This window comes from Bombina bombina, unplaced genomic scaffold (genome assembly GCF_027579735.1).
Source record: "Bombina bombina isolate aBomBom1 unplaced genomic scaffold, aBomBom1.pri scaffold_691, whole genome shotgun sequence".
NCBI classification, from domain to species: domain Eukaryota; kingdom Metazoa; phylum Chordata; class Amphibia; order Anura; family Bombinatoridae; genus Bombina; species Bombina bombina.
Genome location: NW_026511397.1, coordinates 18,719 through 42,821, shown reverse-complemented (window position 1 = coordinate 42,821; position 24,103 = coordinate 18,719). Strand labels below are relative to the sequence as shown.

The following is a 24,103-nucleotide window of genomic DNA, read 5'->3' as shown; positions in this document are numbered from 1 at the left end:
GATTTGCAAGTAAAAACTGTTTAATTACAGATAGCGCCGTAGCGCAACATGAGTGGAACAAAAATAGTATATAACACAAGTGTGGAGGGGAAACACGTTTTTTTTTCAGCCCTTGATACATATCCATGTATTAACCCCGGGGTGTTTATCCCCTCCACACTTGTGTTATTTTTGTTCCACTCATGTTGCGCTACGACGCTATCTGTAATTAAACAGTTTTTACTTGCAAATCATCCGGTCAGTGATTCTGTCACTGCCCAATACTCCAATCTCCCCACTGTCTCTCAGTAGCAACTCTCTAAAGGGAAAATGGGCCTCAAATCAGTCTGAGAACCCCTCTCAACAAAGAATCTGGAGCACCTTACTTCTTCATCCACCTCCTATGCAGGCAAAGATTAGACTGTAATACCAGAGAGGTAAGAGAGATTAAGTGCTCTTGGAATCTTTGCTTCCTCCTAGTGGCAAGGAGTTGAATCCCAGGAGAAATGGCTCGTGGACTCTCACCATCTTATAAAAGAAAGAACATCTTCTTCTTACTGAAGAACAGAGGAATTTCAAGCATTTCTATTAAAACAATAATAATAAAACTGATTATATTGCATATTTCAAGATATTTGACTGGGAAGGGTACATAAGTGTCTATGTCTATATATGTGTATTTATGTATGTATATTTGGACATACATATTAACACATAAATACACATATACAGACATTTATACATACACACATACAAATATTTAGACACATATATATATATATATATATATATATATATATATATATACACACACTTTAAGCCCATCCCAGTCCAACACTTTGACATATACTGAGCTAAACTTTGTCAGCTGAGCTTAACTTTCTCTGTTAAATCTGTTTTACCATGAACTTGCAATATAAATTTGCTCACTAATTTTTGCTCAGTCCAGCGATATTGATATTGCACCCTGCTCTATCATTAGCGTTTCACTTGTAATCTGGGCCAGCTCAAGAAAAGAAGTAGGCATATATAACAGTCAGATGCCTGAAGAGAAACACCTTTTCTTCACAAACAGGAATCGCTGCCTCCCTGACCATAACACAGTCTGTATGTAACATCAGACAGGCAGATGGACTGTACTGAAATTGCCTATAGGTAATGATTACAAAGAATTTCTGTAATATTTCAACCTCCTGGTTACCAGTGATTTTACCACTAACATATCCAATAATTCTTGCCAGAACATAATTACATAACCTGCTTCAGTTTCCTTTTTAATGTATTGGGCAGCCAAGTATAAAGATGATAATACATGTTTATCATTTGATCAGTCTAATACACCGCTCTGACACAAGGCACCCCTGGGTAGTTGACTACATTGCACAGCAATGATACAAATAGTTCTGTACCGTGTGTACTGTAAGGATATACAGTTAGGGAAAAAATTATTTGATCTCCTGCTGATTTTGTACCTTTGCCCACTGACAAAAAAATGATCAGTCTATAATTTTAATGGTAGGTTTATTTGAACAGTGAGAGACAGAGTAACAACAACAAAATCCAGAAAAACTCATTTCAAAAAGTTATAAATTGATTTGCATTTTAATGAGTGAAATACGTATTTGATCCCCTATCAATCAGAAAGATTTCTGTCTGCTAGGTGTCTTTTATACAGGTAACAAGATTAGATTAGGAGCACTCTCTTAAATCACAATCTCAGCTTGTTACCTGTATAAAAGACACCTGTTTACAGAAGCAATCAATCAATCAGATTCCAAACTCTCCACTATGGCCAAGACCAAGGAGCTGTCCAAGGATGTTAGGGACAAGATTGTAGACCTACACAAGGCTGGAATTGGCTACAAGACCATCGCCAAGCGGCTTGGTGAGAAGGTGACATCAGTTGGTGCAATTATTCGCAAATGGAAGAAACACAAAATAACGGTCAATCTCCCTCGGTCTGGGGCTCCATGCAAGATTTAATCTCATGGAGTTTCAATGATCATGTGAACGGTGAGGAATCAGCCCAGAACTACAGGGAGGATCTTGTCAATTATCTCAGGGCAGCTGGGACCATAGTCACCAAGAAAACAATTGGTAACACACTAAACTGTGATGGACTGGAATCCTGCAGCGCCCACAAGGTCCCCCTGCTCAAGAAAGCACATGTACAGGCCCATCTAAAGTTTGCCAGTGAGCATCTGAAAGATTCAGAGGAGAACTGGGTGAAAGTGTTGTGGTCAGATGAGACCAAAATCGAGCTCTTTGGCATCAACTAAACTCGCCCTGTTCGGAGGAGGAGGAATGCTGCCTATAACTCCAAGAACACCATCCCCACCATCAAACATGGAGGTGGAGACATTATGCTTTGGTGGTGTTTTTCTGCTAAAGGGACATGAAAACTTCACCGCATCAAAGGGGCGATGGACGGGGCCATGTACCATCAAATCTTGGGTGAGAACCTCCTTCCCTCAGCAAGGGCATTGAAAATGGGTTGTGGATGGGTATTCCAGCATGACAATGACCCAAAACACATGGCCAAATCAAAAAAGGAGTGGCTCAAGAAGAAGTACATTAATATCCTGGAGTGGCCTAGCCAGTCTCCAGACCTTAATCCCATAGAAAATCTGTTGAGGGAGCTGAAGGTTCTAGTTGCCAAACGTCAGCCTCGAAACCTTAATGACTTGGAGAGGATCTGCAAAGAGGAGTGGGACAAAATCTCTCCTGAGATGTGTACAAACCTGGTGGCCAACTACAAGAAACGTCTGACTTCTGTGATTGCCAACAAGTACTAAGTTATGTTTGGCAAAGGGGTCAAATACTTATTTCACTCATTAAAATGCAAATCAATTTATAACTTTTTTGAAATGCGTTTTTTCTGGATTTTTTTGTTGTTATTCTGTCTCTCACTGTTCAAATAAACCTACCATAAAAATTATAGACTGATCATTTCTTTGTCAGTGGGCAAACGTACAAAATCAGCAGGGGATCAAATATTTTTTACTCTCACTGTACCTACTGTGCCGTACATACATGGGAAATGTGGTTACTGTGCATAACACTGTGGATACAAGAGGCTGTACTATGTACAACTTTGGATATTGGTACTGTACATCAATGATGGCCAACTTCCTAACATATTAAGGATTAATGTCAATAGTTTAGAAGCCTTCAGAGCAATGTATAATTTTATGGCTATGAAACACACAAATAATTTCCTAAAAATCGCCAGTGACACAGGACCAGATTTAAGTAAGGTTCCAATTCTTTTTATGTGTGAGAGTCTGTGTGTGTGTATGTGTGTGTATATATATATATATATATATATATATATATATATATATATATATATATATAGGTAGCCCTCAGTTTACACCAGGGTTAGGTTCCAGAAGGAATGGTTGTAAATCGAAACCATTGTAAATTGAAACCCAGTTTATAATGTAAGTCAATGGGAAGTGAGGGAGTTGGATTCCAGGCCACTCTCAAAATTTTCATAAATAACACAATACATTATTTTTAAAGCTTGGAAATGAAGACTTTAAATGCTAAACAGCATTATAAACCTAATTAAATAATCACAGAACATACTGTATCATCAAACTAAGTTTAATGAACAAAAACATTTGCTAATAATCACACAGACTGTATCATCAAACTAAGTTTAATGAACAAAAAAAAAATTTACTTGCATTTTTCTACAAACAGTTCTCTGCATTGTTAGCATGTTAGATAATATTGGGTCTGCAATTATTCAATGCATTTCAATCTGGACTGATTAAGCAGTTAGGCACACTCAACCTCAAGCAGCTGGACAGGAAGATAATATGGAAGTGGCTGCTAGATCTTGTTGCTCGATAGGTCTGGCTTGCTCTGTGTACACAGATCAATTTCAGTCTGCTAAGCTTGTATAACTTTGCTGCAGCACAAGAGGACAGCTCCACCTACTGGGTATTTTAATTAGTGCACTGCTTTTCAATGCTTTTCAATAGCAGTCACATGACTGAAAAAAAGGTTGTTATTCTGAAACGGCACAAATTGAACCGGCGTACTCCGAGGGCCACCTGTGTATATATGTATATATGTATATATATATATATATATATATATATATATATATATATATATATACACATATATATGGGTCAAGTCGGGTGGGAACGCATCTGAACGGAGTTCCTGCACTATTTTTGCAGGAGGAAGTTCCCTATGGAGAGAGAACAGAAACACTTCTGGTTAGAGGGATAGTGAGATCCTCTAGTAATGGCAGTAACACTTTCTACAATACACTAAAATGTAAGACTGTCAGTGGTCCTGGTGTGTTATAACCCCTGTTATGAATATTATCTTTATTATCTTTTATTCCACATGGTGCTTACATTTCTCTGTGGCTTGGTCTGGGGTTATTTAGCTCCCCTAAGCAGGAGGATTCTCAGGCCCAAAGGCAACCCTTCAACGCTTTATTGGATTTAATTTGCTTTCATTAACCAAAGTTTATAGATTATATACATATAAATACAGTGTGTGTGTGCGTGTGTATATATATATATATATATATATATATATATATATATATATATATATATATATAAAACAATATTAATTGTTTGGGAGGGTGGAAGTCTTGGTGAGTTCCCACACTTTTTTTGTAGGACTTGACCCCTGTATATATATATATATATATATATATATATGTATATATTTGTGTGTGTATGCATTATATATATATATATATATATATATATATAGATATATATAAACATGATTGGCACATCAAACTATGATCGTGGAGAACCGGTGTGGAGTAAAGACACAGGCCCCCATTTATTATCTCTGTGGGCCGATCACTGCATGCTCAGACAACAGCTTCCTAACCAGTATGCCAGCTATTAGTGGGCAGTTTAAATAACCTGGGTACATTCGCCCAGGGCTGATTAACAACCCCTACAAATGCGTCATTGGACTATCGGGAGCAGGGGGCGACATTGCATAAGCAAATGAAATCTGGCAGACAGATACATGTGAGCGAACACTGTTCACCCAGCAGTTTTTAATACAGAACAACATAAGCGTATATATAACAAGTATACAGTGTAACGGTGTAAGACATAGCCGCTTTCTGGAGACTATTTGTATGTGAACCCTTTTCAAGACAATATTACATGATTTTAAAGGGACACTCAATCAAAATTAACCTTTCATTATTCAGATAGAGCATGCAATTTTAAACAACTTTCCAATTTACTTCCATTAACTAAATGTGCACAGTCTTTTTATATTTAAACTTTTTGAGTCACCAGCTCCTACTGAGCATGTGCAAGAATGTGAATGGCTGATTGCTGTCACATGGTACGTGTATGCATTTGTGATTGGCTGACGGCTGTCACATGGTACAGGGGGAGTGGAAAAAGACATAACTTTTAAAATTGTCAGAAAAAAATCTACTACTCATTTGAAGTTCAGACTAAGTACTATTGCATTGTCTTGTTATCTTGCATTTGTTGATTATGCAAATCTACTGTATTGACTGGTCCTTTAACTATATTCAATATCAAATGCTATGATGAAGGACTTAACTGATGGTATTTTAAGGGAGACTTCCCTGAATGGATTTTAAATCTAAATAAAACTGTATTAATTTTTTAATATTAATTCCTTCTATGACAACCTGTTTTACATTCTGCTATTTTGTTATTGTAGTACTAATGTTGAAATATTGTGTTATAGGTACAGTTTTATATGTCTGATAAATAACGTTCTCAGACATTATTTAAACGCATAAAAGCGTGCTAATAATAATACTATTTGTGTTTATGGTCCTGACTTTTTTTTATAGAGCTACAAACTACACAAATAGTTAACATCACACATGCTGCCACTTTAAATGCCCTGACAAGCTAGGCTCTGACAAGCTTTATAGTGTCCAGTTTATGTTAATAACAGTCACATGGTCACTTTAACAGAGGTTATAAATTAGTGCTAAAAAAAAACACAAGCCTGGGCAAACAATGGAGATGGCACCTTCTTAACACAAGTGGAAAACAGACACATGAAAGTTTAAACTGCAGAATGTATTAAAGTAGTTTACCACAGAATTGCGGATTTGAGAGAATGCAAAAGGCAGTTATACTAGGTATTGCAGAGGGTGATAGACAGAGGATGAATGCGATTTTTTCCTGCAGTCACAGAAACATGTACATACTGTGTTAAGCTTATGAACAAGTGTTCATGGTATCAGGAGGTGTAATATACAGTGTTATTCTTCGTAAATTGAACACACAGACTGCTGGGATAGGGTGAGCCATATGGTGGAGGGGAATAAAGGGACTGGTTTCAAGGTCCCCCACATTCTAAGGGTGGCCCTACTGCTGTACATACAAGTGACACAGGTTGAACTATGAAAAACACACAATACACAAGCTACATTATTGTTAGAAATGGAAAATAGGCTGTTCTATGTATAACACAATCTTTGCATTATATAAAGCGGTCTTCAACCAAGGATATATAGGGTATTTTACATATTAAATGACCAAAAGCTATTCTATGAATGACATATTCTGCACTTATAGATTAGCAATGAGGGAATGGATGTACTATGTATAAAATACTTTAATATAAAAATATAATAATTTGGATGTGTCATGTACATAGTAAACATAGGTTGTACTATATTAAAGTCAAGATTCGGGCTCTACTGTGTATATTAAACGATAGGATGTGCTGCACATAACTACATCTGTGATGTAATATACACAGTGCTGTAAATAACTCAGGAGACAGAGGCTTTGTGTATATAACAAGCACTGTCACAGCACATGAAGGTGCTTGTATTAATGTAAATATTAATAATACATCAAAGCCGCATATTATTTACTGACTTGCTGTGATACTCAGCGCCAATGTAGCCTTCCCTGTAACTCATTACTATTTCATGTACAATTACATGCTTCAATGAGAAGTCACAGCTGGGATCCTCTTTGACACACAGGGCTGGTAGTGCAAGTTTAACTCATTCTCATGTTCTCCAGCTCACTGAACACTGCCCACTGGAGTCCTGTAGGCAAGCTGTATTCTCAGTGACAGATGGTCAGAACCACCAAAGCTTCTTCAAGTTTTGCAACCACTAAAGTTTGTGTGAGCCAGTTTCATGCCCTATAGGATATGCAAATTGAAGGTTTGTCAAGAGTTTGTTTGATAAAAAGTTATGTCCATCCCCCTGTATGACCTGTAAGGTGGCTCATTTGTAGCACTGTACTAAAGAACTTGCGGCACAGTCCTTGAGGGTGTGTCATTGCAGGTCTTGTCCATGAAGGTGAGTCATTTGCCTTTTCTAAAGGATGTTTGAATTTTGGATGTGTGCTTTTAAAAACAATTGCCTGGTTCCTAAAATAATGTGCAGCTGGCTGCTAGGTTTGATATTAATTCTGCATGCATATGAGTGCTTGATCTTGAAACTTTTCCTAGGTGATGTGTGTATTTTGGATCCCAGTCTTAAATGTGATTTGCAGTCCTTTCCAATAGTAATTGTAGGCTCTATACAAGAGAAGGTGTTTGATTTAGGGGGTTTGTCCTAGATAGAATGTGTGATTTGATATTCTGCCTAAATGTTTGTGGTCTAGTTATTGACATGGAATCCATTCCACTTTACCTGGTCTGTGTGATACCAGAACTTCCATCAGCCGATGTCCCTCCTCTATGACTGAATCCTTCAAATCACAATGACTGTCCACACTCTGCTTAAAGTTCTAAAAGAAATAAGTACAAGAGATAAATAAGAGTCACGGTGAGCAGATTGGACACTCAAATCAGACCTCATCACTATCCAGTGGCCATGTCAGCAAGTTTGCTCAGCAACATACTGTGCAGATACACTTCATAGAACTTATATTAAAAAAAATAAAAATAAAAAATAGAAAAAGGAATGAAACATACAATGATTTGGTAAGAAATTTAGTCAAATAGTTTTACCAGACAGACTTTAACCTACATGTATACAGCTATCTACCAGTTTAGCATCACATGTAGCAGTGGGTAAATCATCATAATAAATATCTGTCTAAACTAAATCATATTTGAGATACATAGTCTCATTTATGTATGGTAAAAAATATCTAGCTTTATAATATACAGTAAGATTCCTCTCTATCCACTACTAGCCTATGGCCAGATGTACATTTCATACACTGGATTACAGTAAGCACAATGGTATGAGCATTCACTAGGCACATGAGGTCTCTCACGTTTCACCAGTTCTAATGTTATTCCATAAAGCTGATGCATTACAGAATAGACAGATGAGTGAGCTTTAGTGAGTCAGGTGAATAAAATAACATTATAGGCTGGTGAGGTTGGAGAAGATGAGTGAGCATTTGAACCACTAAATCATTTGTATACTGCACAATGAATAAAACTACCATACTCAAATTTCCTGCTATTTTTATTTATTTATTTTGTATAAATAAATGGTTACATTCCAATTGTTCCATTTGGCTTATTGAACAGATGTTCTCATGCCAGTTTGTCAAAAACATCTGTACCATCATCAAAACCTTTTACAATCTATTTGATGGATGGATTTTCCTCTTTCTATAGCTATACGGTCATTTAACAACGTTTACAATCATTCTTTTAAACAATATTTATTTATCTTGTTTGTTAAAGGTCCAGTTCTATTTTGTTGTGAAATGTAAACAAGATAGTGGATACCAGTTTCTATGTAAAACAATTATAATATTGTTCATATGATTTTAACTTTTAAAGTGTAAATTGTGACCCTACTGCCTTGCTACTTTGCATTTTACTAAGAGACCCTTAAAGGGATACTAAACCCAATTATTGTTTTTCATGATTCAGATAGAGCATGGAATTTTAAGCACACTATCTAATTTACTCCTATTATCCATTTAATTTTTTTTTTCTTGTTATCTATTTGAAAAGGAATGAAAGCTTTTGATTGGTGGTTAAATATAGCCACCAATCAGCAAGCGCTATCCAGGGTTCTGAACCAAAAATGGGCCGGCTCCTAAGCTTTCATTGCTGCTTTTTCAAATAAAAATACCAAGACAATGAAGAAAAATTGATAATAGGAGTGAATTAGAGAGTTGCTAAAAATTGCATGCTCTATCCGAATCATAAAAGACAAAAAATGAGTTTCGTATCCCTTTAAACAAGATTCTGCCTTTGTGAATATAGGAGATACACCTCCAAACTCGTTCACAAGGGTATATATATTATTAAACTCACGGCCATGAATGCTCTTTCCAGTTTACAAGTTCAATAATATATGCACTCTCATTATCACAATTTAAAGTTTAAAAGAAGATAAAATCTTGTAGGATATAAGTGTTTTACATAGTGATAGAAAAACAGTGCACAGTCTGTCTATCCAGATAACCTAAAAAATGCATTTAGATGGATTAGTGGTACGGATATAAACGGATTGCAATACTTAAAGGGACAGTCAACACCAGAATTTTTGTTGTTTAAAAAGAAAGATAATCCCTTTATTACCCATTCCCCATCTTTGCATAACCAACACTGTTATAGAAATACACTTTTTACCTCTGTGATTAACTTGTATCTAAGCCTCTGCAAACTCCCCCCTTGTTTCAGTTGTTTTGACAGACTTGCATTTTAGCAAATCAGTGCTCACTCCAGGGTAACTTCACGAGCATGAGCTCAATGTTATCTATATGAAACACATGAACTAATGCCCTCTAGTGGTCAAAATGCATTCAGATTAGACGCAGTCTCCAAGGTCTAAGAAATTAGCATATGAACCTCCTAGTTTTAGCTTTCAACTAAGAATACCAAGAGAACAAAGCAAAATTGGTGATAAAAGTAAATTGGAAAGTTGTTTAAAATTACATTCCCTATTTAAATCATGAAAGTTTTTTTGGACTTGACGGTTCCTTTAACTATGAAAGTCGTGACAATTTTAAAAATGTCAGTAATGTTTGTGACAAAATTTAAATAAAAAAACACGCCATTTGTATATGTTGTGGTCCTTAAGTACGTCAATTCTGCCAAGGTAAGTATGGCAATCATATTGAAACTGAATGTTGGGGATGCATTGTGATTACAATAGGTTAATGTCACACATGTAAATGAGTATTTTATATAATAATAATTTATGACCAATATGTGGGCATGGGAATGACTCAATCCCTCTCCAGTCACTAATGATAGGATTGAAACATTAAATTATAGTCACTCCTATACAAGAGATAATGCCTAAAACTAAAAAAAAATATTACAATCCCATTTTTAAATGACATAGATAATAAGTTGCTATTATTTAATTTAACTGTATAGCTTTTGTTGGCAAATAATGAACACTGAAAACCTAGGATGGCCAGATGATGTGGTCTGTGGGCCATAGTTTGGAAGGCCCAGAAATTACGCATCTAAATATAAATATTTGGATAAAATAACAAGTTTTGTAAGCAATTTCTGCTTTTTACATCAAATTAAACAAGGTGTAAAGAGAAAAGTTGGAAATCAGAATGGGTTTACTATTAATAAAATATATTAACATGGGTATATGTAATGTTTTATATGCCTTGATATGAAAGAAAGGAAGTCAAACAATGGGTTCTTCTTCCCTACCTTACATGTGTAATTGGAAACAGTTGGTTCTGTGAGAATAAAAGTCTCAGGGCATATGGTCAGCTGACTGTCAGGTGCCAGGAACTATCTGTCTCCTTACCCCCAAATGTACATCCTTAGATGGTTGGAAGAGTGACAGTGACTGACCAAACCTGTTTGCAACTAGTTTTACATAGGTTGATTTGAGTGGAACGAGAGTGCATAAAGAGTGGAACATTAGAGACCCATCAGTATTTAAGGATCAGAGGGAAGTTCATGCAGGGTATCATGAGGGGCACTGTGACAGAAGTACTGGAGCAGTCTTAAATATCAGAGGGACCCACAGCAATGTAGACTGGGAGATCTGGCCTATCAGAGACCTCAAAATATTTATATTTTAATATTGGTATTTATATAGAAATCTTAATGACTTTTTGTATAGTAATATATATTTTCTTTCTGCACAACTCTTGTAACAGTGTTTTCTTTTATGCACTTAATATAAATACCTTTTAATGATCACCTGCATGTATGTTATGTTCTGTGACAACTCTTCCAAAGGAATTACCCTTGTAAGAGGTCTGAACATTTCTAACAAATTCTACAAAATACTGTCACTTGTACTTGTGATAAAAGCAGCAGGACCCACATGGATGAGATAGACTGGTTTGTCTATTTAAATCACTAACATATTGTTTATTTATCCTTTAAATACGCCTTGAGTGTAGTTTTCTTACTGGCTGCTAAGACAACTGTCAGACATACTCTTTAAGCTTTGCCTGCTTTGTAAAACACCTTTCCTAAACTGTATAGACCTCAGACTTTATTTGAAATTGATTGTGTCAATCCTGTAACCCTTTCTGTGAAGACTTATTCAATAAATAAATATATATTTACAAAAAAAAAAAAAAAAAGCAACAGGACCCAGCAGTGTTCCCCCGAGAGATTGTAGTCTGATAATGATTCCCTGCCATACTGTAACTCATGGAGATGAGCAGGGTGTGTGCATTATACAGGGGAAATGCTGTACTGGCAGGGAGTCTCTCATAGTACTGTTGGGTTGTGTCAGGACCAAGCTGGTGCCTATCACGCGTGATGTAACAGCAAGGTCAGATGAGGGAAAGGTCATGCACACCTGCCAAGTGAGCCACCAATTACAACGTAAAGCAACAATTGGCATTTCACTTCTGTCTGTGGGCAGCTACATAGCATGGAAACACGTTTGCGCACATTTTCTGGTTTTTAATGTATTTAAAGTTATATAAAGGTTGATTTCGAAATCCCCTTTGATTCAGATTCCATTAGAATTATTTTGCATAGTATTTCACAAATCACAAGAGTAGGTGGTACAAGGCATTTGGCATTCTGGCAACAGCTGACTGGCACCTTAAAAGTTAGCACTGAAACAATTTTGAATTTGTAAACATATTTGAACTAGACAGCACAAGAAATGTCATCACATGATATATTTTAAATGTTTCTAAGAAGCATTTTTTGTTTGGATTATTTTAGCCAGTGCATGATAAGTTTTAATATCTTCATAAATGAGATTCTGGGGGTCAACATAAAAATCACTTATAGGGGTAAATTTATCATGGTGCGGACAGACATGATCCGCTATAGCGAATCACGTCCGCCGCACATCGATAAATGCCGACAGCATATGCTGTCGGCATTTATCATTGCACCAGCAGTTGTTTTGAACTGCTGGTGCAATACCGCCCCCTGCAGATTGGCCGCTAGCAGGGGGTGTCAATCAACCTTATCATATTCGATCGGGCTGATTGTTGTCCGCCACATCAGAGGTTGCAGACGAGTTAAGGAGCAGGGGTCTTAACCCCATAGTCCTCTCCAGTCTCTCCAGCATCACAAATTCTTTTGATTTCCTAGGCATCTAATTCATTCTAGCTCACTCATCTTTCCATTCTTTAGTGAATTGGCAGCCTAGGATAAGGAACTGGTAAAGCGAAACTGGAGAGGCTTATAATGAAATTTACCAACACCCTGCCTGATATACCCTTATCTAGCAACACATTCTACTGCAGATTCTTTTAGTTACCTGAGGGGTTTTTAATGTGTATTGGTAATATTTTTATATTATGGCTATATGTAAACAAAAACTTCATTAGGTTTAACAGTAAAATAAATTAAATGAACATAGTAGAGCCAAAATTAAATACTCTAATTACATTGTTAAAGTATCACTCTGGAGTAGTGAGAACGATTGGTCCCCGAGCAGAAACTGCCTGTGAGCCAATCAGAGGCGGGAGTTACACTTATGTGGTGTTTGTGACTATCGCTGCCAATTGGGTTGTCAGCAGTTTACACTCGAGACCAGCAGTTCTCTTTGGCTCCTGAGCAGTACTTTAAAGGGACATTAAACACTTTAAGATGGTAATTTAAAATGATAAATCGAATATATAAAAAACCTTTGTAATATACTTTTATTATTATTTTGTTACCTTTTCCTGTAATTCCACACTGAAACTGTGAGCTTTTTAGTTCCTGTTAGAAATTGAAGTGCAACACTGTTATATTCCACACAGCCATTGGCTGCACACTCTAGTGACCTATTTATAACTGACCCTAATTGGCCACAGCAGAGAAAGTACATTTATTTTGTCAATATTTAAACAACTAATACATCTACATGTTATTCTCAGACTAATCGTTTCTTTGACTGCATTGTTCTATCTAGCATTTATTTAGGGCTAGATTACAAGTGGAGCGCAATAATTTGCCCGATTGCGGGAGCGCAATAATTAACCAGCCATTACAAGTGGCTGGTTATTGCTACTGTGAGCTCCAAAAATTAGCCAGAGATCTGACCTCTGGTTAATTTTCTAAAAGTGCCCCAAATGCCCTCAAAATAGAGGGCATTGTAGTTTCTCATTTAAAAAATGTAGCATTTTTTTTAAATTAAAAACAACTGGTTAGCCAATGAAAAAAGACAGCACATTACTGCTGCTAAGGATATGTACATATTCTTTTTTTTAAAAGCATGCGTGAGAACAAAGTAAAAGTAAACTTCATAATAAAAGTGAATTTAAAAATTACATAAATTATGAATGTTTAATGTTGATGTTCGTATCCCTTTAAGTACAGCGTCACTTTAACTATGAAAATTGTAGGCTTACCAATTCTAAGTAAGTTTCTATAAAGAAATATGTCCTCCATCTTGTACCTTAGTTACCATCGATTAAAAAGCCTGTTTTTTCTTATCTCACGTCATTGGCTGAGACTAGTTAGCACTATTTATAAATAAGCTGATAAAGTAAATATTTTTCTTTAGCATAGATTAAGACGTAGGTTTTAACAGGAAGGTGACCATTACTTTATAGAAACTAAAACTTGAATATTTAAACAATCAATGTATTTCATCTAAAAAATATATCTGCATACTATTTATTTAATGTTTAATATCTCTTTAATGTACTGGCTTGAACATTCAGTGGTAATGTGCAATAGGCAGACCGGAAGCCGCACACTGCCCTAAAAGGGACAGTCAACTCCAAAATGTTTATAATCCCTTTATTACCAATTCCCCAGTTTTGCACATGGCTATTTATTGATTATTTATTGATTTGCATTTTAGCCAGTTAGTGCAGTGTCAGCCACAACTTTTCGGTTCTGTTATCAAAATGGCTCACATGAACTAGCAGTTTCTTGTGAAAAGCTAATACAAAAGCATGTGATAAGAGGCTGTCTGTAGTGGCTTAGAAACAGGCAGAAATGTTATAAAGTATATGAATATAACAATATGGGTTGTGCAAAGCTGTGGAAGGGGTAGTAAAGGCGTTTTCTATCTTTTTAAACAATAACAATTTTGGTGTTGTAAGATTCAGGACTTGAATAAGTTAAGATTGAAACAGGTATATTTTTAGGTAGTTCCCAAAGATACAGCAAGTTCCAATATCTTGAATGATTTTGACATTGAGATGGAATTGTCTAGATGTGTTTGAAGTAAGAAATTATCCTTTATTTTCTGTGTAATACAGATTGTGTCTGTCTGTCAGATCAGATTTTTACCTATTTTCCTCAAGGAGTTGACCCTATTACTGTATGATGATAAATACGCTACTCTGATCTGTCTCAAGAGCAACATAGTAAGATAATCTAATAAATTTGTTAAAGCTATGTTCTGATGGTTTTGTGATCCTCACCAGGTGGGTGTGCAGATACTGCTGCAAGGCTTCAGTCTCGGGCAAGGGAGGGGTCCAATTTTCTGTAGCTTCTGTAGCATCTTGTAACCAGCGGATCAACCTGTCCAATTTAGACACAAACCCCTGAAACATAAAATGCAAGAAACAACAGAATCATAACAGTGCCATCTACTGTTCATGCAAGGTATTGAGTGATAATTCCAATTATATCCAGGCATGGCTGTAAAAAGCAGATACATTTTTGTTTTGTTTTTATCAGCATCACTAAACAAATTTGTAAGCATCAAACTATACCGATATTTCTTAAGTACTAAAAAAAATGTATAGCATAAGAAAATAGGCTCATTAGTGTTATGCAGGCAATTGATAAAGGGACTGTCTACTCCACAATGTTATTGTTTAAAAAGAAATAGGGGTAGATTTATTACATGTCCGCCCGACGTCACTAAATGCCGAGAGTACACGCTGTCATTTAACATTGCACAAGCATTTCTAGTGAAATGCTTGTGCAATGCCGTCTCCTGCACATTCGCAGCCAATCGGCCGCTAGCAGGGGTGTCAATCATCCCGATCGTATCTGATTGGGATGATTGCAGTCTGCCACCTCAGAAGTGGTGAATGAGTTAAGAAGCAGCGGTCTTATGACCGCTGCTTCTTAATTTTTGTTTTTGGCGAGCCTGAAGGCTCACGCGGAAACAGCTGCATCAGCAACTTAGTAAATCGGCTCCATATAATCAATTTAGTAACCATTCCCCAGTTTTTCATAACCAACACAGTTATATTAATACACTTTTTACCTCTGTAATTACCTTGTATCTAAGCCTCTGCAGACTGCCCCCTTATTTCAGTTCTTGTCTTTTAGCCAATCAGTGTTGGCTTATAAATAACTCCATGTGAGTGAGCACAATGTTATTTATAGTGCACACATGAACTAGCGCTGTCTAACTGTGAATAAAACTGTCAAAATGCAGTGAGATAAGAGATGGCCTTCTTAGGCCTAGATTTAGAGTTCGGCGGTAGCCGTCAAAACCAGCGTTAGAGGCTCCTAACGCTGGTTTTGGCCGCCCGCTGGTATTTGGAGTCAGTGATTAAAGGGTCTAACGCTCACTTTTCAGCCGCGACTTTTCCATACCGCAGATCCCCCTACGCCATTTGCGTAGCCTATCTTTTCAATGGGATCTTTCTAACGCCGGTATTTAGAGTCGTTTCTGCAGTGAGCGTTAGAGCTCTAACGACAAGATTCCAGCCGCCTGAAAATAGCAGGAGTTAAGAGCTTTATGGCTAACGCCGGTTTATAAAGCTCTTAACTACTGTATCCTAAAGTACACTAACACCCATAAACTACCTATGTACCCCTAAACCGAGCTCCCCCCACATCGCCGACACTCGATTAAAATTTTTAACCCCTAATCTGCCGACCGCCACCTACGTTATACTTATGTACCCCTAATCTGCTGCCCCTAACACCGCCGACCCCTATATTACATTTATTAACCCCTAATCTGCCCCCCACAACATCGCCGCCAGCTACTTAAAATAATTAACCCCTAATCTTCCGACCGCAAAGCGCCGCCACCTACGTTATCCCTATGTACCCCTAATCTGCTGCCCCTAACACCGCCGACCCCTATATTATATTTATTAACCCCTAATCTGCCCCCCTCAACGTCGCCGACACCTACCTACACTTATTAACCCCTAATCTGCCGAGCGGACCTGAGCGCTACTATAATAAAGTTATTAACCCCTAATCCGCCTCACTAACCCTATCATAAATAGTATTAACCCCCTAATCTGCCCTCCCTAACATCGTCGACACCTAACTTCAATTATTAACCCCTAATCTGACGACCGGAGCTCACCGCTATTCTAATAAATTGATTAACCCCTAAAGCTAAGTCTAACCCTAACACTAACACCCCCCTAACTTAAATATAATTTACATCTAACGAAATAAATTAACTCTTATTAAATAAATGATTCCTATTTAAAGCTAAATACTTACCTGTAAAATAAATCCTAATATAGCTACAATATAAATTATAATTACATTGTAGCTATTTTAGGATTAATATTTATTTTACAGGCAACTTTGTAATTATTTTAACCAGGTACAATAGCTATTAAATAGTTAAGAACTATTTAATAGCTAAAATAGTTAAAATAATAACAAATTTACCTGTAAAATAAATCCTAACCTAAGTTACAAATAAACCTAACACTACCCTATCAATAAAATAATTAAATAAACTACCTACAATTAACCTAACACTACACTATCAATAAATTAATTAAACACAATTCCTACAAATAAATACAATTAAATAAACTAGCTAAAGTACAAAAAATAAAAAAGAACTAAGTTACAGAAAATAAAAAAATATTTACAAACATAAGAAAAATATTACAACAATTTTAAACTAATTACACCTACTCTAATCCCCCTAATAAAATAACAAAGCCCCCCAAAATAAAAAATTCCCTACCCAATTCTAAATTAAAAAAGTTACAAGCTCTTTTACCTTACCAGCCCTGAACAGGGCCCTTTGCGGGGCATGCCCCAAGAAGTTCAGCTCTTTTGCCTGTAAAAAAAAACATACAATACCCCCCCCCAAAATTACAACCCACCACCCACATACCCCTAATCTAACCCAAACCCCCCTTAAATAAACCTAACACTAATCCCCTGAAGATCTTCCTACCTTGTCTTCACCATCCAGGTATCACCGATCGGTCCTGGCTCCAAGATCTTCATCCAACCCAAGCGGGGGCTAGACATCCACTGAAGAAGTCCAGAAGAGGGTCCAAAGTCTTCCTCCTATCCGGCAAGAAGAGGACATCCGGACCGGCAAACATCTTCTCCAAGCGGCATCTTCGATCTTCTTCCATCCGGTGCGGAGCGGGTCCATGTTGAAGCAGGCGACGCGGATCCATCCTCTTCTTCCGATGTCTCCCGGCGAATGACGGTTCCTTTAAGGGACGTCATCCAAGATGGCGTCCCTCGAATTCCGATTGGCTGATAGGATTCTATCAGCCAATCGGAATTAAGGTAGGAATTTTCTGATTGGCTGATGGAATCAGCCAATCAGAATCTAGTTCAATCCGATCGGAACAGCCAATAGAATGCGAGCTCAATCTGATTGGCTGATTGGATCAGCCAATCGGATTGAACTTGATTCTGATTGGCTGATTCCTCTTCTTGCCGGATAGGAGGAAGACTTTGGACCCTCTTCTGGACTTCTTCAGTGGATGTCTAGCCCCCGCTTGGGTTGGATGAAGATCTTGGAGCCAGGACCGATCGGTGATACCTGGATGGTGAAGACAAGGTAGGAAGATCTTCAGGGGATTAGTGTTAGGTTTATTTAAGGGGGGTTTGGGTTAGATTAGGGGTATGTGGGTGGTGGGTTGTAATTTTGGGGGGGGTATTGTATGTTTTTTTTTACAGGCAAAAGAGCTGAACTTCTTGGGGCATGCCCCGCAAAGGGCCCTGTTCAGGGCTGGTAAGGTAAAAGAGCTTGTAACTTTTTTAATTTAGAATAGGGTAGGGAATTTTTTATTTTGGGGGGCTTTGTTATTTTATTAGGGGGATTAGAGTAGGTGTAATTAGTTTAAAATTGTTGTAATATTTTTCTTATGTTTGTAAATATTTTTTTATTTTCTGTAACTTAGTTCTTTTTTATTTTTTGTACTTTAGCTAGTTTATTTAATTGTATTTATTTGTAGGAATTGTGTTTAATTAATTTATTGATAGTGTAGTGTTAGGTTAATTGTAGGTAATTGTAGGTAGTTTATTTAATTATTTTATTGATAGGGTAGTGTTAGGTTTATTTGTAACTTAGGTTAGGATTTATTTTACAGGTAAATTTGTTATTATTTTAACTATTTTAGCTATTAAATAGTTCTTAACTATTTAATAGCTATTATACCTGGTTAAAATAATTACAAAGTTGCCTGTAAAATAAATATTAATCCTAAAATAGCTACAATGTAATTATAATTTATATTGTAGCTATATTATGATTTATTTTACAGGTAAGTATTTAGCTTTAAATAGGAATCATTTATTTAATAAGAGTTAATTAATTTCGTTAGATGTAAATTATATTTAACTTAGGGGGGTGTTAGTGTTAGGGTTAGACTTAGCTTTAGGGGTTAATACATTTATTAGAATAGCGGTGAGCTCCGATCGGAAGATTAGGGGTTAATAATTGAAGGTAGGTGTCGGCGATGTTAGGGAGGGCAGATTAGGGGTTAATACTATTTATGATAGGGTTAGTGAGGCGGATTAGGGGTTAATAACTTTATTATAGTAGCGCTCAGGTCCGCTCGGCAGATTAGGGGTTAATAAGTGTAGGTAGGTGTCGGCGACGTTGTGGGGGGCAGATTAGGAGTTAATAAATATAATATAGGGGTCGGCGATGTTAGGGCAGCAGATTAGGGGTACATAGGGATAACGTAGGTTGCGGCGGTTTACGGAGCGGCAGATTAGGGGTTAAAAGTGTAATGCAGGGGTCAGCGATAGCGGGAGTGGCAGATTAGGGGTTAATAAGTGTAAGGTTAGGGGTGTTTAGACTCGGGGTACATGTTAGAGTGTTAGGTGCAGACGTAGGAAGTGTTTTCCCATAGGAAACAATGGGGCTGCGTTAGGAGCTGAACGCTGCTTTTTTGCAGGTGTTAGGTTTTTTTTCAGCTCAAACAGCCCCATTGTTTCCTATGGGAGAATCGTGCACGAGCACGTTTTTGATGCCGGCCGCGTCCGTAAGCAACTCTGGTATCGAGAGTTGCATTTGCGGTAAAAATGCCCTACGCTCCTTTTTTGGAGCCTAACGCAGCATTTGTTTTAACTCTCGATACCAGAGTTAAATTTATGGTGCGGCCAGAAAAAAACCCGCGGAGCGTTAACAGCCCTTTTACCGCCGAACTCTAAATCTAGGCCTCAATTTTTGTTTTTGGCGAGCCTGAAGGCTCACGCGGAAACAGCTGCATCAGCAACTTAGTAAATCGGCCCCATATAATCAATTTAGTAACCATTCCCCAGTTTTTCATAACCAACACAGTTATATTAATACACTTTTTACCTCTGTAATTACCTTGTATCTAAGCCTCTGCAGACTGCCCCCTTATTTCAGTTCTTGTCTTTTAGCCAATCAGTGCTGGCTTATAAATAACTCCATGTGAGTGAGCACAATGTTATTTATAGTGCACACATGAACTAGCGTTGTCTAACTGTGAATAAACTGTCAAAATGCAGTGAGATAAGAGATGGCCTTCTTAATTTTTGTTTTTGGCGAGCCTGAAGGCTCACGCGGAAACAGCTGCATCAGCAACTTAGTAAATCGGCCCCATATAATCAATTTAGTAACCATTCCCCAGTTTTTCATAACCAACACAGTTATATTAATACACTTTTTACCTCTGTAATTACCTTGTATCTAAGCCTCTGCAGACTGCCCCCTTATTTCAGTTCTTGTCTTTTAGCCAATCAGTGCTGGCTTATAAATAACTCCATGTGAGTGAGCACAATGTTATTTATAGTGCACACATGAACTAGTGCTGTCTAACTGTGAATAAACTGTCAAAATGCAGTGAGATAAGAGATGGCCTTCTTAATAAAGAGAACAACGCAAATTTGATGATAAAAGTAAATTGGAAAGTTGTTTAAAATTGCATGCCCTATCTGAATCATGAAAGTTTAATTTTGACTAGACTGTCCCTTTAAATTCTCACAGAATGTTTAGAAAAAGGTGTAACTAAAACATTTTCAAGGATACTTAGCAGAAGAGCAGTAAACGGCAGGAGAATCATAGATACAGGGTACCCTCTCTCTTCTGTTTTCCCCTTTTGAGTTTGGGCCACCCAAAGCAAACCTTTTTATTTCTGCCTGTTCTTGTGACCAAATGCTTAGTTCTGCTTTTTCCATTATACAACACAACAGAAGGCCAGAAACTGTAACTATCCTGGAAAACATTGAGACTGTCATCCTAATACGTCCTCAAACATACACACGTACATCACCCACACTCATTCAAACCTAGACATACTCCAACTTTATCTTGCTACATTCACACAATATTGGCATCTGACTGATTATATGGTAACGATAAAAGTTTAGTGGGAGATACTCTTCAAATATGCAAACTACGATGCAAACAAATATGCATAATTTTTCGTGTTGTGTCCGGGACTTACCCCATATGAGCTCCAGTCGCCCCCTTATTAAAGAACCTTCTGTGTCAGAGCTCTGTGCTGCCGGAGGACCTATACGGTCACGATCAAAGGTATATCGATGGGCTAATAGCTCCAAAAGACATCCGGCACTCACATGCGGCTTTAGCAGCGTTCCTGTCTTGCCAAGCGCGTCCTCTGACGTCAGTCGTGACGTGACGGGAATCTCCAGTCGGGGGGCGGTGCTCACTCTTCACCCGGGTTTAACAACAAGTTACTAATGCACAGAGGCTAAGCAGATCCAAGTGCTGGTGCAAAAGCGAAAAAGTCACAAAGAAGGGCAGGATCCAGCTTTAGTTCAAAATAAAATCCAACTTTTATTGGGCTCAGTTAAAACGCCAAATAGGCTAGAAGACAGCATTAACAAGATAGGTGTGTGTGAGCGTGACACCAAAGCTTACATGTTTCGGCACGCAGCCGTAATCATAGCCATAGGTGTCATGCAGGTGAATGCATTCTTAAAAAATCAGTGATACAATACAATTGGACAAAAGGTATATACAAAGCACGCCCACACTCCACAAGTTTGAAGAATAATTAACTAACTCTTTGTTCCCTGGACTTAACAACAGTAGTACACTTGCTATTTGGTACACATTAGGGAATTATTATGTTAGTAAAAAATTATAGTACTCAAGGTAGAGTGGTATGGTAAGCAAACATATAGAACATATTATGTAATGAAGATTCTGTACATAAGAAAAAATGCTAATTCTAAAATACTAATTCTAAAGACCACTACTAAATTTAATACCTATAAGCTATATGTAACAAAATAATGTAGGTTATATTCCATCAAATAAATTCAATTTAATTTTATTTTTTTATATTTGTATATTTTTAATATTCCCTGTTGGGGAAATATTATACCACATAAATGTTACAAACAGATGAGCACTTTCAGGGTAGAGAAGAACTTCAATCTGCCCATTGTATATTTGCTGAATATATATTCTAGCATCTATGCTCATGTGTGTAACATATCTCTGCTATAATCTGTGTAGAACCACAGAAATGTAGATATGTATAGACCCCATATATTAAATATAGTATAAGGGAAATAGAAGATAGGGGAAAATAAAAAAAAGTGTACTACTGTTGTTAAGTCCAGGGAACAAAGAGTTAGTTAATTATTCTTCAAACTTGTGGAGTGTGGGCGTGCTTTGTATATACCTTTTGTCCAATTGTATTGTATCACTGATTTTTTAAGAATGCATTCACCTGCATGACACCTATGGCTATGATTACGGCTGCGTGCCGAAACATGTAAGCTTTGGTGTCACGCTCACACACACCTATCTTGTTAATGCTGTCTTCTAGCCTATTTGGCGTTTTAACTGAGCCCAATAAAAGTTGGATTTTATTTTGAACTAAAGCTGGATCCTGCCCTTCTTTGTGATTATATGGTACTCACGTTTTTACTGTTGCTATTTTGACACTATTTATATTTTTTTTTTAAAGTGATGGTAATTCCTAACGTTTGTGAAACACTAGGATTTACCAGTGCAACAAATAAAGGGGACTTTCATTCATGAAGTATAAAAGTATGGAATACTTCATGCTGAAAGTTCCTTTATTTGTCTGCAGTGTTTGCCGCGCTGAGCGTCTCAGGCCTCCTGCAGCAGAACACTATTTTTTCAATTAGGTGATGTTTTCAACTCTTAGCCAATAGTTGTGCGGCCCAGTTGGCATTATGCCAGATTGCTAGCATGCTATTGGCTAAGATCACCTCAATGAAAAATAGTGTTCTGCCGTGGGCGGCCTGAGGTCCTCAGCGCTGCATATGTGTCAGACAAATAAAGGAACTTTCAGCATGAAGAATTGTATATGTGTTTTCTCTTTATTTTGTGTAAAAGGTCATTTGATTCAACAAGGATCAGATGTTTTTGTGTAGAAGAGCAGTGGTTTAATCTAACTTGTATTTTAATAGTACTTTCTACTATAGGACTTTTTAATTTATAAAAAACAAAATGTAAGATGTGCAAAATTATTTTTTCATTATCATCTGTCAGTTGGATTATTCCTTGTCCGGCCACCCTCTGCAAAAAAAAAAAAAATTATCTTCGAGGTGACGTTTTCACCTCCATCCAATCCTCCTTGTAGTCATACGGCACAATAGTGTTCTGATCTCTCTTAGCCAGTGTCTCTTAAGTTTTTTTTATCGCTGCAATGCGGATTGGATGGAGGTGAAAACATCACCTTGTAGAGGGCAGCCAGACAGGGACTAATAAAACTGACAGATGATAATGAAAAAATGATTTTGCACATCTTAAAAAAAAAAATTAACATACCATGGGCATCCACAGATTTATTACCGACGGGGAGGGTTTGCAATTAAGTTAAATATGCCTAGACAATAAACACACACAGATAGATAGATAGATAGATAGATAGATAGATTACTAGAAAACTATATTTTGGATTCACTTCACGCTAAATTTTAATTTTTTACACATTTTTTTTGGGGTGTAATAAAATGAATGTCTCTACCCAGACTTCTCACTTATAAATGAAAATAGGACAATATAGTTTTATTTATTATTTAGTGCTTTGTTTATTTGATATGTTGCATTATACAATTATAAAGAAGAAAAACATAAGATTAAACACAAAAGAACCAACTTAAGTTAACCACATATAATGCCTAAAACCGATAACAGTGCATTACCTAAAATATGCAAAACAAACATCCCTCTGTTTGTGCTGATGGCAAAACTTTTAACAAACTATTCTAGTATGTGAGTAGAAGGACTCTGCACAGAAAGAATTAACTCACATCACATTGCCATTAACAAGATACCTTATTCTTTGCTACTGTTAAACAGGTGGAGGGAGGGGAAATACCACTACATGGCACATAAACACACAGCATGGAGTGTAAAATGTTCTGCCTTCCAAGAATCTCACTTCCCACACCACTGTATAATGCATGCTGGGTATTAGAGTCCAGAACTGCAGTAGGCAGAACACTGAGAGGGTTATAGTGAACTATAAATACCAGAATGCTATGTAACCCCCAGAATACTGTGCTTCTTCCTCTAAAATGGAGCTACATTCAGGGGAATTAACAGAAAAAACAGACATTCAATTGTCTTTTTTTCCTGCAGTTTGTACTGCAGGTGTGGAGGAAAATCCAAGCTGGCAGC

General features: G+C 37.1%; 1 protein-coding gene across 1 annotated transcript in view; it reads right to left on the bottom strand.

Moving 5' to 3' along the window:
* LOC128643729 (A-kinase anchor protein 6-like) overlaps nucleotides 1-23,888 on the bottom strand; it is a 195,691-nt gene extending 171,803 nt beyond the window's left edge. The window contains exons 1-3 of the mRNA XM_053696556.1: nucleotides 23,865-23,888; nucleotides 14,733-14,855; nucleotides 7,631-7,727 (exon numbers count right to left, since the gene is read on the bottom strand). Coding sequence (XP_053552531.1) covers nucleotides 7,631-7,727; nucleotides 14,733-14,855; nucleotides 23,865-23,888 — 244 coding nt within the window. The remainder of the gene's footprint in view (nucleotides 1-7,630; nucleotides 7,728-14,732; nucleotides 14,856-23,864) is intronic.
* Nucleotides 23,889-24,103: the final 215 nt, after the last annotated feature.